We start from the raw sequence: 16,098 nt of genomic DNA, 5'->3' as shown, positions 1-16,098 counted from the left end.
TAAAAATGATCAAAAGATGAGTATATGGTGAAACCTCCACCCTCGTGCGCCATGCCAAACGAAAATGTGATGAACAACCCAGAGAAATCACAAACCAAAAATCAGACGTCGTGATTGGGGAGAAAGAGAACGGGGTGATTTGTGAGCCTATTTCACCTCGTTGGAATCTGCGAAGGGGCTCTCGACTCGTGGAGGCGGCGCACCGCTGTGTCGCTTTGAGCTTATACTAGCCCCTTCTAGGAATGCTGAGTTGCGCCTGTCTGTTTCCACTTCTGTTGGTGTTTGGTCGCTGAAGGGGCTCTGGACGATTGCTGGTGAGTCTTCAATCACCGTCGGGGCTTGAGATCTCCTGGCTGATATTGGTGTCTCAGCGTGTGTGGATGTGCGATTGTTGGCAGCAGAGAGGGTATCGTTTCCGTCGTTCGACGAGATGCTGGGAGCTTTGGCGGGCTTTTGGCTGGAAGCCGAGGACTCGGCAGTAGATTCTGGCTGCTCCGCTATAGGCTGGACGGGAGATTTGGCCGTGTTGTTCTTCTTCCCAATAGTCTTCACCATCACAGGCTTCGCGGTGACGGTACGAGCCACGATTGAGCTGTTGTTGTTTGCGTCAGTGACACCCGCCTTGGCAAGCTGCGAAGGAGTGATAGCCGGAACGGCCGGTGTGTCAGGGCTCAGGTGCTGTGAGGATGACGGGGTGCTTGGTCCATTGTGAATACTGACTACAGCAGCACGGGTGCGAGTCACCTGCTGAGCCGGCATGGGGCTGACAATGGCATCGTTCCGGTAAATAGTTGTAGCGACACTGCTTCGTAGAGTGTTGGCCATGGAACGTCGGTCCGACATGTCAGACCAAGATGAATCGCGTAGATCTCCAGGCATGAAGAAATGTTGGTCGGCTGAGGCACCAGGAAGAGGGGGAACTGGCGGGACGAGGGGGGTGTCTGGTGGGGACCGGTTCGTTACGCCAGGAATATACGCGATTTGGATGACATTTGAGGCGCGAGTCAAGACAGTCGATGCAATGGAGTGGGTAGATTTTCTCGATTGTGCAGCGCTGGAAGCCGGGGCCCGAGCGGCGTACGAGCTGGCTTTTTCCGACTCTTCTGCTTGCTGCTGGTTGCGCTTCTTGCGAATGACAAACCACCAGATGAGGAAGACGATGATTCCTACCGCCGCAAGACCTCCGATAACTCCACCCGCTATAGCGCCCGCGTTGGTTCCTCCTCCACCCGACGAATTATCTTCTGATTCTGACGAGCTGCTAGTGGATGTTTTGACACATTGTATAGTTGCACATTCGGTACAGGATTGGGCGGTCATCACACATTTCGTACCCGACGGGCAGTCGCATGAAGGCGATTCTTGCGGACATTGTTTACACTCGGCACGAGCGAACAAGGCTGCATCTTGTTAGTTTCGCTTGTGGTAAGCGGTTGATGAACATTCAGTACGCACCGTGCGGGGAGAGTGGGTCGAGATTGTGAGGCGACATGTTAGAAGGTTAGCAACAGAGATGGATGAAGAACAAAAGCTATTGTCGTGACAAGGATCAAGGCTTCGATGGGTATGAGGTAACAAGTTAAAAGATAAAAGAGCGGCTGCCGGTCAACGGCGTAGAGAGCGTGATCTTAATGGTATAAACGAGTGTGATAATACTCCAGACTTCAAGTCGTGAGTTATAATCGTTTCATGAAGCAGTCAATGTTCAGTGGCAGGAAATGAGCGTATATCTCGAAGGCTGGCAGACTAGAGCAGGAGACTATAAGCAGCGATAGTCATAGTGCGGCGTCTAGTGGATGCGGGATATTCAATATATCGAGATTCGAGGCCGGACTCTCCCACTCAAGCGTTTTGCTGCGTGATATAGCCTTGAGAATCGCCGTCAAGAGGTTGACGTCGTGGACACGCGTTACGGTAGTTAAGTACGAGCGCAAGTTATGGATCAGGGGAAATGGAGCGGCCTAAGAAAAATAACCCTCCTGGATGCGAGAATGGAGGACGAAGAAATTGAGCAAGTCGGAGGGTTGGAAGGGAGAAATGAAGGAAAGGTAACGGCAATAATATGAGGCAGAGAAGGAGGTGAAAGAGAAAAGGTCCCAGTGTCTCTCAACTGGGGGGTTGGCGGTTGGGTGGAGTTGAGAGGAGATAGTAATCAAAGGCACCTGGCACAGCCCGAAGGTTGCGCATTATGCCCACCCACTTCGACTATCGCCACGGACGCTCCACAAACGTATCACAAATGTATGTACTTACAATTCCAATGAATATGTTGAGATCTCCTTGAGTTCATCCTCTATCTACACTAATTATTTCATGCAGAGAACTGCCAGCTGAGAACTGTCATTGACAGAATCCAAACGGCTATCGAAGTCTATTGTTGACTTGGGAGAGGAGCCTGAAGCGTACGAAGCCAGCTGGAAATAGTATAGGGCTAACACTGACAATGATTTTCCCCTAGCTTCGCTATAGTGAGTTTACTGTGCTACAACATTTCTAGCATGAGCGAGAGACGATCACACAACGCAATAGCCATTTCGCCCCGTCCAGGCAAATCCAGGCCCCTAGCATGATGTTTCGCCAGCCCGTTGTCTCATCCGTCCGTTGTCCTTACTGATTCCGGCTGGGAAAGCCGTGTGCGAGAAGATATCGAGGCCGTGTCCGAAGGCTGGTTCAAGTGGTTCTGGACCATCCCACGTTCCCTCCGGCAGCTTAGGGAGATTACACGGAGACGCCTGGTCGAATCAGATCGTCTCTTAGCCTCAGGCACGGACGGCAAGTAATCAAAGAAGGCGGCGGCGCTCACGCCAACGTTCACAGGCATCTCCGATCTTTCCTCCTTCTGTCTTGTAGCAGCCGCGGTAACAGAAATCCAGATCGTGGTGGTGGAGTTGGAGGCCGATTGATCAAGGACTCTTCAATTACTCCGTTTCACTCGCTTTGGCTCCTACCTCTGCTCAACACCTCTGCTCAACGGGTTTGCCCAGTCCAGAACAAGAGCTCCTAGGGTTAAACGCATCCGCATCCTGTCGCCTTTCCAAGGGTCGCCCTCGGGGCGTAATAGACCTCTGTCGCTCATGGGTAGTCAGTGTCGGCTTGGATCTGGCTGTGGGAGGACCGTAGGCTGATCAAACACGTTTCCCTGCATTTGTAGTCAGCAGTCCGATAGATGAATGCACAGGTAAAGGCTCGTCATGCGCGATGCCATCATGGTATGGAGTACCTGGTCTGGCCAATCTATGCAGGGCTGTTGCCCAGCATCAGGCGTCCGGCTCGATCTGTCAAAGCGTCCGGAATAATACATGAATGTCGCCCAGTGGGGCTTCTGCTCTGATCCTTAATTGTTGGTCGTTGACTGGGAAAGAGAAGTTGCTCCGTGCAGTGTGAGTTGTAATAAATGTCTCCGCAGTCGCCGGCCCTCAAAACCTAAGTACATTGGATCGCACCATATTCTAATATATATATATATATTTTTCTCTTTCGTAAACAAACGCATTCGTCTCTAACAAAATGACCCAGTGTTATTCTGCCTTGCAACAAGGCCTTCGGCTAGAGAATAGATGCATAGATCAATTTTCCCAGCACCTGGAGTGCCGAATATGGATACTCGGAACCTCAGTAGGCTACACCTCGTTGTTTACTAGGTCTACATATATTCGCAGATCTAGACCTCGCTTTCAGATGCTACAACTGCACTTGCATTAGGTAATAGACAATACGTGGAAGAAGCACATATATGTGGATGTACATACGCTATAAAATCACGTGCATCAGTGCTGAGCCCTTCAAGAGAACAAGACTCTTGTTGCTGAGGTTAGGAATAAGAGCGGTGACCCGCTACATAAGGGGACAAAAAGCTTGCGTCGATCTTCTCTGCTGGAGAACAATGGCCAGTTGAAATACATATATGATGTCCTGCCAGAAACTGTGCGTTGTGCCCTAGCTGGCTGTGGCATAGGACCAAAATACATCACGGACAAACATTCCTTGACGAGGACATGTGCCCTGAAGTAGTTGACCTCTAGTTATTCCAGGTATCCAGAAAGTCATTGAGTAACATTATATGAAGTTGTATGTTCTAGATAATATCGTGATAATTAACAAGACATACCTAAGGTTGCGGAATACTGTGCTTTCTACAGGTAAAACGTAGTAACAACAGGAAACATAACTTGAGATTTCAGCCCAAGGCTACCGGAATTTCAGCTCCCCTTCAGCTCTAATTTCCGGAGGTAAAGGTGCGGGCTGTTTGGGGGATGCTACCCTGACATTCAATAGACAAACTAACCACAGTAGAGCCAGGGCAACCGCTCCTTCGAAGAACCCGTAGTTGTCCAGACATTGTTGTTGGACAATAGTACATAGTTCATGATGGTAGTAGAGATATTTCGCAGCTTCAGCAGTCAAAGCTGCGGCTCTGCAGTATAGAACTGTTCTAATTCATGATTGTGATGGCTGCTTATCCATCTTTGAGCAATGCTCGCGCTAAAATTTCTAAGAATAGGAACAAAGACAGCTAGAAGACGGTTAGGCCGGCTGCTCAGCCACTGGTGGAATCTGAGAGCGTACCAGAAAAACGGCACGTATGCAAATTTCAGATGAATATCGTATAGAGGAAATTAAGCGGCGGGTGCCTCAGTCCAACAGCCGGTGTTTTGAAACAGAGGTGGGACAATCTAAAGTCCACTAAGCCAGGCAGATCCTTTTAACAGCTCCGCCATGAAATTCACGATTCCTCTGATTGGAAAATTAAGATCTTTAGGGATCATGATAGCGTCTCATTTGTGGCACTCTGTATGTGTGCTGGCCAATAGCAGAGAAACACAATTGAGTCTGTCAATAGCCACAGCTATATTTGGTTGCCAGTGGGATCTAAGCCTTTTCAGGAGCGTCGGATGACCCCGCCCCCTGAAATATTTCTGTTTGTCCCCGTACTGTAACCTTAAGCTGACAGTACAAGTACAGGTCAACTCACACTAGTACGGAGTACACTGAAGCTTCACATTATACCAATGAGTGTGCACTCCAAGGGAAGACCTAACTTATGACGGAGGTCAACAAGGTAGCATTTTGAGAATGGCATGCCTGCCACATACTTGGTTTCCTCGGAAGTCCAGCCCGGTCAACGATGCTGGCTAGGGATAGGAATGCAGACTCTCCAGAAGACCAAGAGAACCAAGACATTCAACATTTGCTGGCTGCAGAATTTCGTATGAAGTAGATGGATGGCATATCCCCCAAATCGTAATAATGGAGTCAATGGGCAAAGGCAGCTCAGGGGTCAACAAATGAGAAGAGCGCGCAGAGTTTTATACTCCCTAAGAACAACGGTGAGTGAAAGTCTGAAGACATGAGCTCTCTGTGAGCGGGACTCGGGAGGCAGACGGGAAAGAACTAAATTACCACCAGGCTGCTTGGTACTCAATAAGATTGGCTGGGGGGAGTGGGCTCTGAAATTTTGCACCTCAGTTTTTGTACCCCTGGCGGCGAGGCAGCCAATTTTTGTCTGTATACTCTGTACAGGTATAGTGTAGGGAGCATCAATTTCAGGACTCAAAATTCAGGAACAGTTGTAGATGAAGAATGAACTGGCGGAGTGTGTTGATTTAGATATACCTTCTGATTAATTTGAAAAAGGACGACAACCTCAGTTGATGAGTGAAAAAGCCAAAAAGACGAGTCTTCACGCAGTTTGCAGTAGTCTACCAGTAAGCTGTAGCCAGGCCAGGCCAGTGGTAAGGAATCCTGGCCATCCCTCTTCAGTCCTCCCTCCTCACCAAGTCACCACCAAGAGAACTTGAATTTTGTAAAAGAAAAAAAAGGGTGGCACTTCTCTTGACTTCACCTGAACCCCGGTTCTTTCTCTCTCCTCTCTCATCCTGCGCCTCCGCTCTCTCTTAACCACGGGTAAAGACTGCACTTAGTCGCACCTAAAGATACTGGAGCCACTTCTCTAGTTCAAGTTCAACGGTGTCTCACTTGCTGTTTTTGCGAACTCGGGGCCGCTCCTCCCTCAGCCCTGGCGGCTTTTTCCACGTTCCTGCTCGACCTGCGCCTCTCCCTCTTCAGCTTTGGACCCTCACGCTTCCTCCCGCTGGTTTTTATTTCTGATTGCTTTCTCTCGCTTTCATCTCGCCTTTCCATCACTTCACTTTAGCCCATCTTTATTTTTTATTTGCCTGACCGTGCCGCGTGGTCCTATAACGCGTGCTCTGGTGTTTGACCTTTTCTAAGTCGGGACAAAACCTCGTTCTCGTTTCTTTGATACCCCTTCCTTCACGTCCTTGCGTTCTGCTTCCAGTTGTGTTTGCTTGACCTCGACCAAGCTCAGTTCGCAGATACTGCCGCCTATTCGCACATACTACCAGTTTAACCATGGCCTACCACGGCTCTGGTCCCCAGTCGCCTGGCGAGCATAATTATGATGACGGCCATCAGCTCCGCGACCTCTCGCACTCTAATACCTCTGTGGGATTTCCTCGCAGTACCTGTTCCTTTGACTCTAGCTAACGTGATTTTCGCTTGTTAGTACGAAGAAGAAGCCTCTCATGGATTGTTATCCAGCCAACAAAGCCCTTTTGCCGGCCCCTTCGATGACCCTCACCAGCAGCGTGGCCTTACCGCTTCACCCGTACAGCGCCCGACATCTGGATACAGTTTGACTGAGTCTTACGCTCCCGACGCCGCCTACCATGATCCGTACAGCGCCAATCAATCGGTCTACTCCGGCCACTCAGAGAACCCTGCAGCCGCTTTTGGCGTTCCGGGACGTGTAGCATCGCCTTACGCTCGTAGCGAAACTTCGTCTACAGAAGCGTGGCGGCAGCGACAGGTCGGCGCTGCCGGCGGTGGAAACGGGCTTCGTCGTTATGCCACAAGGAAGGTTAAGCTGGTTCAGGGCTCTGTCCTGAGTGTGGACTACCCAGTTCCTAGCGCCATTCAAAATGCAATTCAAGCCAAGTATCGGAATGACCTTGAGGGCGGAAGTGAGGAATTTACGCATATGCGATGTAAGCTCACCCTCCAAAAGCCTTGGCAGCTGGAATCGAAACTAAAGCATTTGACTAGATACGGCGGCGACTTGTGATCCCAACGAGTTTACGCTCCACAACGGTTACAACCTGCGTCCAGCGATGTATAACAGACATACTGAGTTATTGATTGCCATCACGTATTACAACGAAGATAAAACGCTTACCGCTCGTACCCTGCACGGTGTTATGCAAAACATTCGCGATATTGTCAACCTGAAGAAGTCGGAATTCTGGAACAAAGGTGGCCCTGCCTGGCAGAAGATCGTCGTCTGCCTAGTCTTTGATGGTATCGACCCTTGCGACAAGGACACATTGGATGTCCTCGCCACCGTTGGTATCTATCAAGACGGTGTCATGAAGCGTGACGTTGATGGAAAGGAAACCGTGGCTCATATAGTATGCACATTTTTGCGACCGTTTCCCCCTGAAGTCCCCAGCTAATAATCATTAGTTCGAGTACACCACCCAACTTTCTGTCACTCCAAACCAGCAACTCATTCGGCCGACGGATGACGGTCCTAGCACCCTTCCTCCCGTGCAGATGATGTTCTGTTTGAAGCAGAAAAATAGTAAGAAGATCAATTCCCATCGATGGCTGTTCAACGCTTTCGGTCGTATCCTTAATCCCGAGGTCTGCATTCTCCTCGATGCTGGTACCAAGCCTGGGCCTAAGTCTCTGCTTTACTTGTGGGAGGCTTTCTACAACGACAAGGATCTCGGAGGTGCCTGTGGTGAAATCCACGCCATGTTGGGCAAGGGCTGGAAGAAATTGCTCAATCCCTTGGTTGCCGCGCAGAACTTCGAGTACAAGATTAGTAACATTCTTGACAAGCCTTTGGAGAGTTCCTTTGGATATGTCAGTGTGTTGCCTGGTGCCTTCTCGGCTTACCGATTCCGTGCCATTATGGGCCGCCCTCTGGAGCAATATTTCCATGGTGATCACACTCTTTCAAAGCAGCTTGGCAAGAAAGGTATCGAGGGCATGAACATTTTCAAGAAGAACATGTTCTTGGCCGAAGATCGTATCCTTTGTTTCGAGCTTGTCGCCAAAGCGGGTTCTAAATGGCATCTTTCGTACGTCAAGGCTTCGAAGGGTGAAACTGATGTGCCGGAGGGTGCTCCTGAATTCATCTCCCAACGTCGTCGTTGGCTGAACGGTTCTTTTGCCGCCGGTATCTACTCGCTCATGCACTTCGGTCGTATGTATAAGAGCGGACACAATATCGTCCGCATGTTCTTCCTCCACCTCCAAATGTTGTACAACTGGTTCTCTACTTTCCTAACTTGGTTTTCTCTTGGTGAGTCATGCAGCTGCCTACCTACTTGTTGCAGAATTCTGACAATATTGGCTACAGCGTCTTACTGGCTTACGACTTCGGTCATCATGGATCTGGTCGGAACTCCAAGTTCCAGCAACGGCCACACTGCTTTCCCATTCGGTAAAACGGCGACTCCAATCATCAATACCTTGGTGAAATACATCTACCTTGCGTTCCTGCTCTTGCAGTTTATCCTTGCGCTCGGAAACCGTCCCAAGGGATCCAAGTTGTCATACCTCGCATCTTTCGTCGCCTTTGGTATTATCCAGCTTTATGTAGTTGTCGATGCTCTGTATCTCGTCGTCCGCGCTTTTACTGGAGGGGCTCCCATGGATTTCAATACTGACGAAGGTATCGGTGCGTTCCTGAGCTCATTCTTCGGATCTAGTGGTGCTGGTATCATTATCATTGCTCTTGCCGCAACATTCGGTCTTTACTTTGTTGCGTCGTTCATGTATCTTGATCCTTGGCACATGTTCACGTCTTTCCCCGCATACATGGCCGTCCAGTCGTCTTACATCAACATCTTGAACGTTTACGCCTTCAGCAACTGGCATGATGTGTCGTGGGGTACCAAAGGTTCCGACAAGGCGGATGCCCTTCCTTCTGCCAAGACTACAGGAGGCAAAGGGGAGGAAGCTGTTATCGAGGAAATCGATAAGCCGCAGGCTGATATCGATAGTCAATTTGAGGCAACTGTCAAGCGAGCCCTGACTCCGTATGTGCCACCCGAGGAGAAGGAAGAGAAGAGTCTGGACGACTCGTACAAGAGTTTCCGTACGAGACTGGTTACGCTCTGGCTCTTCAGTAACGGTCTTCTCGCTGTCTGCATTACCAGCGAGGGTTTGGATAAGTTCGGATTTACGGTATGTTTTGGCTGCGCCCTATCTATTTATTTGAAGTATAACTGACAGATAACTGGCAGAACACCTCTACTGAGCGTACTTCACGTTTCTTCCAAGCCCTTTTGTGGTCTAATGCGGTTGTCGCTCTTATTCGCTTTATCGGAGCCACTTGGTTCCTCGGAAAGACAGGTCTTCTTTGCTGCTTCGCCCGTCGGTAAGAGCATGCTTTGTCTAAATGGAAAGTCAAGCACGGGAGGCCTTGCAATTGTATGTATTGCATGGGTCCGAGGAGTTATTCTTGGCACATTTTGTTTTGATATTGTACTCTACATATGATGCTCAAACTCTGTTTCTTCGTTAGCCAGTACGCCCGCTCAAATCCTTAGGATAGGGGCAAATTCTCGCTATTATGTAGACTTTTGTAGTTAGATTCAATGGGACCTGAAGCGTGATCACACCTGCATAGCAATTCTAGTCTACTATTACTGTAATCCCGTATTGTAGAGGCGATGGCTTGTGTGCAAAGAGTCAGGCTACGGCTCCACCTATTTGCTAGGCTATGTCCGTATGCAAGGTCCAGGTAGCTTTTATATTTGTGGCTTTGCGTTTCTTCTACCTTCATAAATCCTGAACTCACTCCTTCCAGTGAAGGTCTTCGTTGTCAAAAGGCGATTGTTGACCCAGCCTTAAGTGGCAAGAAAACTAGTAATCGCGCCGAACCCCACCCAACCTTCACTTCCCCTCGTAGAGCCTCAGCAGCCAACTTCGCCTCCGCAGCAACTCCAATTTCCTCTCTTGATTTCAATTCTCGTGGCAGTAGCTTAGTCGGTCAATACTCATCATGCTAAAAATCTGGTCTATGGTATGCACTCTCCCCTCCTGCAACCTAGACTGGATGCCAGTCAATCCAGCAAACGACGTCTAACCGCTTCGCCTCGCAACAGAAACAACAGCAGCAGCAGGCTGAAAATGCTGAAGGCGCTGCAGGAAAGAAGAAGAAGAAGGTCACAGCTGCTCAGCTGCGTGTCCAGCGAGGTATGTCTGCATCTGCACCTGCATGCGCTCCTATCCTGTCCACCCCGCAAGTGCTTACACGACTTTACCACGCCTAGATCTCCAAGAACTCACCCTCGGAAGCACAATGAAAATGGCGTTTCCAAACCCTGACGACATCTTGAATTTTACACTGACCATTGAGCCGGACGAGGGCATGTACAAGGGTGGCTCATTCATCTTCACCTTCGCCGTCAACCAGAACTTCCCGCATGACCCGCCGAAAGTCAAGTGCACGCAGAAGATTTACCATCCAAATATTGACCTGGAGGGGAATGTTTGTCTGAATATTCTGCGTGAGGACTGGAAGCCCGTGCTGAATCTGAATGCAGTCATAGTGGGCATGCAGGTTAGTTGGCACCCTCCATGACTTTCGTCTTCTACGCGGCACTTGGCTGCTTGGGAAGCTTACTTTAGTCATGTTACTGACATGCTTTGGATTGTCGGCAGTTCCTTTTCCTTGAGCCGAATGCTTCCGATCCGTTAAATAAAGAGGCTGCGGAGGACCTGCGACAGAACCGCGACCTTTTCAAGCGCAATGTCCGCAATTCAATGGCTGGTGGAAACATTCGTGGTGTTACATTTGATAGGGTTCTACGATGATGCGGCGGGTGTGCGGCAGCTATATGAGAAAACGCTGTCTTGCCGGCGCTTCCTCTCTTCTAGGCCGGATGGAGATAAGCCTGGACTCTGTGATGTTGAGAACGGATTAACATCGACTAAGGCCTGCAAGTCAACAGCCTGGGGTATTGGCACTGGTGGCGGCGATGCAGTATGGTTTTGAGGAGCAACACCATGATCAAATATTTAAGCCACGTATTGAACGAACACTGGAAGAGGGCCGACTTGATTTTGTTTTTGTGACACGGACTCTCTATGACTACCTGATGAACTACTTTTAGCGACTGGATAGATTCCCTGGTGAACATGAATTCTTTGATTTCTTTAAATTTGTTCCCTGATCCCATGATTCATCACTTCTCTATCAAGTATACGTTGAACCTACGCCATGACCATCGAACTCTTCTTTTCTACGCTATGGGTTCAAAGACGGAAGCATACAACCCCTTAGGTTCTGAGCACAAGTATATATACAACGCGCAGAGCAGAGAACAAAAGTGAAAGATAAGTGAATAGATAAATAGTCTAGCATTCTTTCTTTCTCTCAAGCCCGTCATATCACAATATATCAATCTCTCTCTCAGACGGCCGCCCTCTGGAAACATTTGTGAAGAGAGGAAGATTGAGAAGACAACAGAGGAGGACGAATGGAAACGGGTATATGTCCTAGCATCTGCTTCCTTTGCTCCTTCTGGGCAGGGCTCATTGACTTTCAGAGGATGTAGAAGTGGGATCTGAGAACGTGTATGGATATCTGCATCGAGAAAGTGTCGACCGGCTAATCGAGAGATTGATTATTGCGAAAAGAGCCGCTTACGCCTGGCCGGCGGCGCGCTCTTGCTCGAGGCGGCTGTAATACTCATCACGAGCGCGGACGCGAGGGAGGTGGTAGCCTGATTCACGATATTATATCAGTAACACATTTTCAAAACGCTACGTAAGTCAACAAATTTTTAACTTACCGTACCACCAGAGGTAGCCAAAGGTGGTGCCGAAACCTATAACGGAAGAGCGATTAGTCGCAGTCAAGCTTTGCTAGCAAGTTGCGGAGGTCGGAATTTTTGGGGACGGAGTAATTGTTCAAGCACATATGATGCATGGACACTGTAGCTTTGAAACACGGACAATCCGGCATCCTATTATCCCAATGCGAGTTTTCTTTCCCGCAGCCGGCGCCGAGTTTCGTTTTGAGTGGGCTGATGCGAAGGGGTCGAGAGACTCACCAAAAGCGGTGCTCAGGTCAAGAACGAGACCACGGCGGAGCATCTATATGGGAAATAAGTAAGCTAAGTGATCAAGCGACATCACCTATGTCAAGGGCAGATGCGGAAGTGCCGTAGGAAAGGAAGTCCAGTGGGGAGAGTGACTTACGCCGGTGATAGGAGCGATAGCGGTAGCCATTGCGACGAGTTCTTTATAGAAGGTAACGAGGAGAGTCTATCCTAAAGAATACAGCAGAGAAAATACCTGCTTTGGTTGGTGGTGGTGAGGTGAGAGTGGAGGGAGAAGAGTGAGTGGTGATGTTGGAGGTCGAGCCGAGTGAAGCTTTCCGTTCCGGCGCGGTCCAGTAAGCGACCGCTCTCAGTGGCCTGATACGCTGCGACTACAAGAACTACACCCAGTTATCTTCAGAACAGTTCAACGAAGCATTGGGCAACTCCTTATTTAGTGCTCACTTATAAGATCATGAATCAAAATCATCTTGGGTGTTTATTTGCCTATATTGAGGTATTATGCTCCGAGGCAGTTGACTCTTGATGCCTCAGGCATAAATCACGTGTAGCCACGGAACCTGCTGCTCGGCTTCATTATCGCAGGCCGCCTTGAAAAGCCATTCACTCTTTCCTCATTAGACTCCGCCATGGCGCCCTCTTCGCCGGCCGTCAAACGGTCACTTTCATCCTTCTCTGAAAAGCAGACTGTGCCTGACGCTAAGCGAATCAAGCGCAATTACCATCACCACCATCGTTTACATGAACCGGTTACCCCATGCTTGCCGGAGCCTGCTATTGCCGATGATGCCTACGTCGACCGGGTCATGGGACGCGTTATAGGGCAATCGTTACGAAGCTGCGGGTTCGACATCGCTGATCCACTAGCGGTGGAGAGTTTCCGCGATGCAGCGGAGGAGTGTATGCTATACGTTGGATATTGTTAAGGAGCCTTGTTGACATACTGTGTTAGATCTTCTGCGGCTTGCATCATATGTGCGCACATCTATGCTCTCATGCAGACGCCTCCAACCTATTCCTCACGACTTCGAATATGCTCTGAAACGTCACCGTTTGCCTGTCGGCTCCCTCATCCCGCACCTACAGCCTACCTCAAAAGTCGGACCCACCCCTACCCTACTACCTAGTCCTCCGCCAGAAGAGGATGACTTCAAGATCTTACCTTCTCTCGAACCAGAGTTAAGTGGTGAGGATGACCGCGCCAGGAGCACGTACATCCCAAAGCACTTTCCAGAGTTCCCGAGCAAACATACCTACCGCCACACGCCAGTCTATACCGAGCGGGAACGAGATCCTCGTAAGATCCGTGAGCGAGCAGCCGATGATGGCCGGCATGGTGAGGAAGCGTTGCGGAAGCTCGCTCGGGCGGCGTTCAAAGACAACCAGGCCGGATCTGGTGGTCGTGCTAAGAAACGGTGGGGTGGGAAGACGGAGAGCTTCGAGAGCATGTTTGACAAGACGGTCAAGGGGCTGACCAAAACGGCGACAAATAATGAAGCCGCAGGCCCCACGGGCAGTTCCAACGCGATGGAAATCGATTTCGGCACCAACCCGGACACTGAACGAAAGCCCGTCGTATTCAAAGGCTTAACTGGCATTGAATTACCCCCCATTATAAACTGCGAACGGGGCTTTTGGCGGCGAACCGCGGCGCCAGGGAGACAAAGGCCGGAGGAGAATTCAAGCGCAAAGCATAATCCAGAACTGTCAAGAGTTGAGAGTTGGGTAAGCACATAAGAGACGCGGACAGTTGTTGGGAGCGAGAGGCATCGTAGCGGCGTCGGGCGTTTCGCATTCGTCTTTTTTTATAGCATTATTCGAAGATACCCATGTGAATTATATTTGTAATTGTCACGAGAATCGCTAACATGCACTCTACCGGCGTATAATGCAGAATCCAACTAAACTCCGTCAAATGCGACATTGTATTCCGTGCTCTTGCTGATATCAAGCCTTTGATTTATTCCGAGCCTCGCTTTCTCGCGTCGTATCTCTTTCCGCTTGTCGCAGAGGTTCCCACGAGGTCGTCTCAACGGTCAAACCGTCCGCGCATCTGTTACAGAGCCAGGTCAGCTTATTCGCACGCCAATGCACATCAAACCTTCAACCGCTTACTTTCTGAAAAGCCGCACAACTTGATTGCAGACAACAACCCCCGGCCCAGGAGGTTTTGGCGGAGGATTGCACGAGTATTGTACCATTTCCATAAGCTTGCATTTCTCGAGGTCCACTGCGCCGCCCTTGCGCCGCTTTTCTTGATGGAAGTTCTTGGTCACTATGTTGACGTGTTCCGGGAGCTTTTCCACGTCGAAAAGGGGGACGAGGGGTGCCATTGATGCTGTTCGAGATTTGTGAAGTTGATATACAGTGTCAGTGTGTTGCAGTGCTGTGAATAGTGTCTATTGTAGAGAAAAGCATAGAGGGAGTGGGTGTCCGGGTGCGGAATCAAAACCGTCGGAGTTAGGTGGACTATTACACCCGCCGATGCTGTACCGTCAACCGATCGACTCTCACCTTTTAGACTACACGCTCCTCATTCACAGCTGTCTTTGAGTCAATAAAATAGGCTATCATTTAATGACTTGCTCACATGCTGCTGATTTGACATGTAGTCAATGACATCTGAATACTAAACTCTTTCAAATGTCTGCCAGTTTCGGAGAAAAACTGCTCCAAGAGGTTCATGAAGAAGTTTTGGATGAGGTACTTCTTTTCTCTCTTTCTTCAAGTTAGTGTAATTAAGGTGGTGGTACATCGAGCTGTACTAATCTTGACTCAGTTGCTACATGACTTGAACGTGCTACATCGAGAGCATTCGGGGAGCACCAAAGCCCGCTTTGGTGTCTCGCCCATTGATGAGCTTCTAGAGCTTTTTGGGCCACCTTCTCAGCCACTACTTAACCTACCCGGAACAAGGGAGGATATTGTTGCTGGTCCGGATGGCGACACCCTCGCTGCAGAAAACCATGAGCCGGCACATCTCGAAGTGCCCGTTCACCCGGCGTTTCCTAGTCGGCCTTATACCGTTCTAGAGATATCTAGCACATGCTCTGCGGCTGGCAAGTCTCAGTTACTATATTATCTGGCAGCTCTAGCAGTGCTACCGTCCAGATTCAACGGAAAGCCGCTCAATGGATCCAATTCCGCCGTCGTCTTCATTGACACTGACGGCCGTTTCGATGCTGAGCGTCTACGCACCGTCGCCCGTGGGATTGTCCTGGACAAACTAGAAAATACAATTGATGCTGATACTGAAAAACACGGCGCTGTTGAAGCTATGATTTTTGCGTCTCTAGAGCACATCCATGTTTTTCGGCCGCAGTCGTCTTTGGCACTATTCGCTACACTGCATTCCCTGGACGCATATCTGCTTGACCTTTCCCGTCATGCTTCAGGTAACCGGGCCCTTCAGGCTATAATAATCGACAGTGCGACTGCCTTTCTCTGGCAAGACAAGCTGCAAGATGAGATCGCGCGCACCGAGGATATTGGCCGGTCAGCGGCGGAAATAGAACGCGAGCGTCTCCAGAGAGTGAAATTTTACCTCGCAGATATATACGCGGACTTGGTCACAAGCTTGAAACGGCTCCAGAGCAGATTTGATTGCGATGTCATATATACTGCTACCTCTTTCGGTGGTAGATCAACGGAGAATCCATCTATGCCGTATGGCTCGTATGACCCGCTAGATACTGCACTCCAGACACCGTCTTTTCGTTCTCCGTTACCCTCTCCTTGGGGCTTGTTTCCTACACTCCGGCTGGTGCTGCAACGAAAAGTGCTTCGTCCGTTCCCACCCGGTGCGACTGTCCAAGAGGCGGAGAGGGATGCGCCTATGCGGCAGGAGGTGGTTATGCGAGGGGAGTTCTTGGGGTTTGTGAATGGGTGGGGACGAGAGGATTGGCCACGAAGGAGATTGGAAGAGCTGAAGAGGCGAGGAGCGCAGTTCACGTTTAATGTTGGGCGAAATGGCGTCACGTTGGACTGAGCTGCCGTC

The 16,098-nt window shown here is 49.8% G+C and overlaps 5 protein-coding genes across 5 annotated transcripts; 3 read left to right on the top strand and 2 right to left on the bottom strand.

The window, feature by feature from the left end:
- Positions 1-66: 66 nt before the first annotated feature.
- BDW70DRAFT_27445 (uncharacterized protein) lies at positions 67-1,713 on the bottom strand. The gene is made up of 2 exons (XM_073743655.1): positions 1,456-1,713; positions 67-1,400 (listed from the first exon to the last, which is right to left on the bottom strand). The coding sequence occupies exons 1-2, from the start codon at positions 1,490-1,492 to the stop codon at positions 148-150; spliced, it is 1,290 nt and encodes a 429-aa protein (XP_073597229.1). The 5' UTR covers positions 1,493-1,713; the 3' UTR covers positions 67-147.
- Positions 1,714-5,813: 4,100 nt separating this feature from the next.
- On the top strand, positions 5,814-9,660 carry chsG (chitin synthase class III). The gene is made up of 6 exons (XM_073736370.1): positions 5,814-6,465; positions 6,527-7,007; positions 7,066-7,427; positions 7,483-8,329; positions 8,387-9,216; positions 9,276-9,660. The coding sequence occupies exons 1-6, from the start codon at positions 6,373-6,375 to the stop codon at positions 9,411-9,413; spliced, it is 2,751 nt and encodes a 916-aa protein (XP_073597228.1). The 5' UTR covers positions 5,814-6,372; the 3' UTR covers positions 9,414-9,660.
- Positions 9,661-10,036: 376 nt separating this feature from the next.
- Positions 10,037-10,851, top strand: BDW70DRAFT_149260 (NEDD8-conjugating protein UBC12; the record flags this gene model as incomplete). The annotated part of the gene is made up of 4 exons (XM_073738983.1): positions 10,037-10,057; positions 10,149-10,230; positions 10,308-10,597; positions 10,699-10,851. 4 exons carry the CDS (start codon positions 10,037-10,039, stop codon positions 10,849-10,851), a joined length of 546 nt encoding a protein of 181 aa, XP_073597227.1.
- Positions 10,852-11,682: 831 nt separating this feature from the next.
- On the bottom strand, positions 11,683-12,270 carry BDW70DRAFT_158747 (cytochrome c oxidase subunit VIIa; the record flags this gene model as incomplete). Its single annotated transcript, XM_073740576.1, has 4 exons — positions 11,683-11,762; positions 11,832-11,867; positions 12,093-12,135; positions 12,241-12,270. The coding sequence occupies 4 exons, from the start codon at positions 12,268-12,270 to the stop codon at positions 11,683-11,685; spliced, it is 189 nt and encodes a 62-aa protein (XP_073597226.1).
- Positions 12,271-12,730: 460 nt separating this feature from the next.
- On the top strand, positions 12,731-16,089 carry BDW70DRAFT_149259 (uncharacterized protein; the record flags this gene model as incomplete). The annotated part of the gene is made up of 6 exons (XM_073738982.1): positions 12,731-13,001; positions 13,054-13,830; positions 14,072-14,169; positions 14,228-14,427; positions 14,756-14,804; positions 14,881-16,089. 6 exons carry the CDS (start codon positions 12,731-12,733, stop codon positions 16,087-16,089), a joined length of 2,604 nt encoding a protein of 867 aa, XP_073597225.1.
- Between the last annotated feature and the right edge of the window lie 9 nt (positions 16,090-16,098).

The sequence above is a fragment of the Aspergillus foveolatus genome (assembly GCF_047715535.1).
Source record: "Aspergillus foveolatus strain CBS 279.81 unplaced genomic scaffold BDW70scaffold_16, whole genome shotgun sequence".
NCBI lineage: Eukaryota > Fungi > Ascomycota > Eurotiomycetes > Eurotiales > Aspergillaceae > Aspergillus > Aspergillus foveolatus.
The sequence above is the reverse complement of the archived record's forward strand: the minus strand, read 5'-3'. Positions and strand labels throughout refer to the sequence as shown.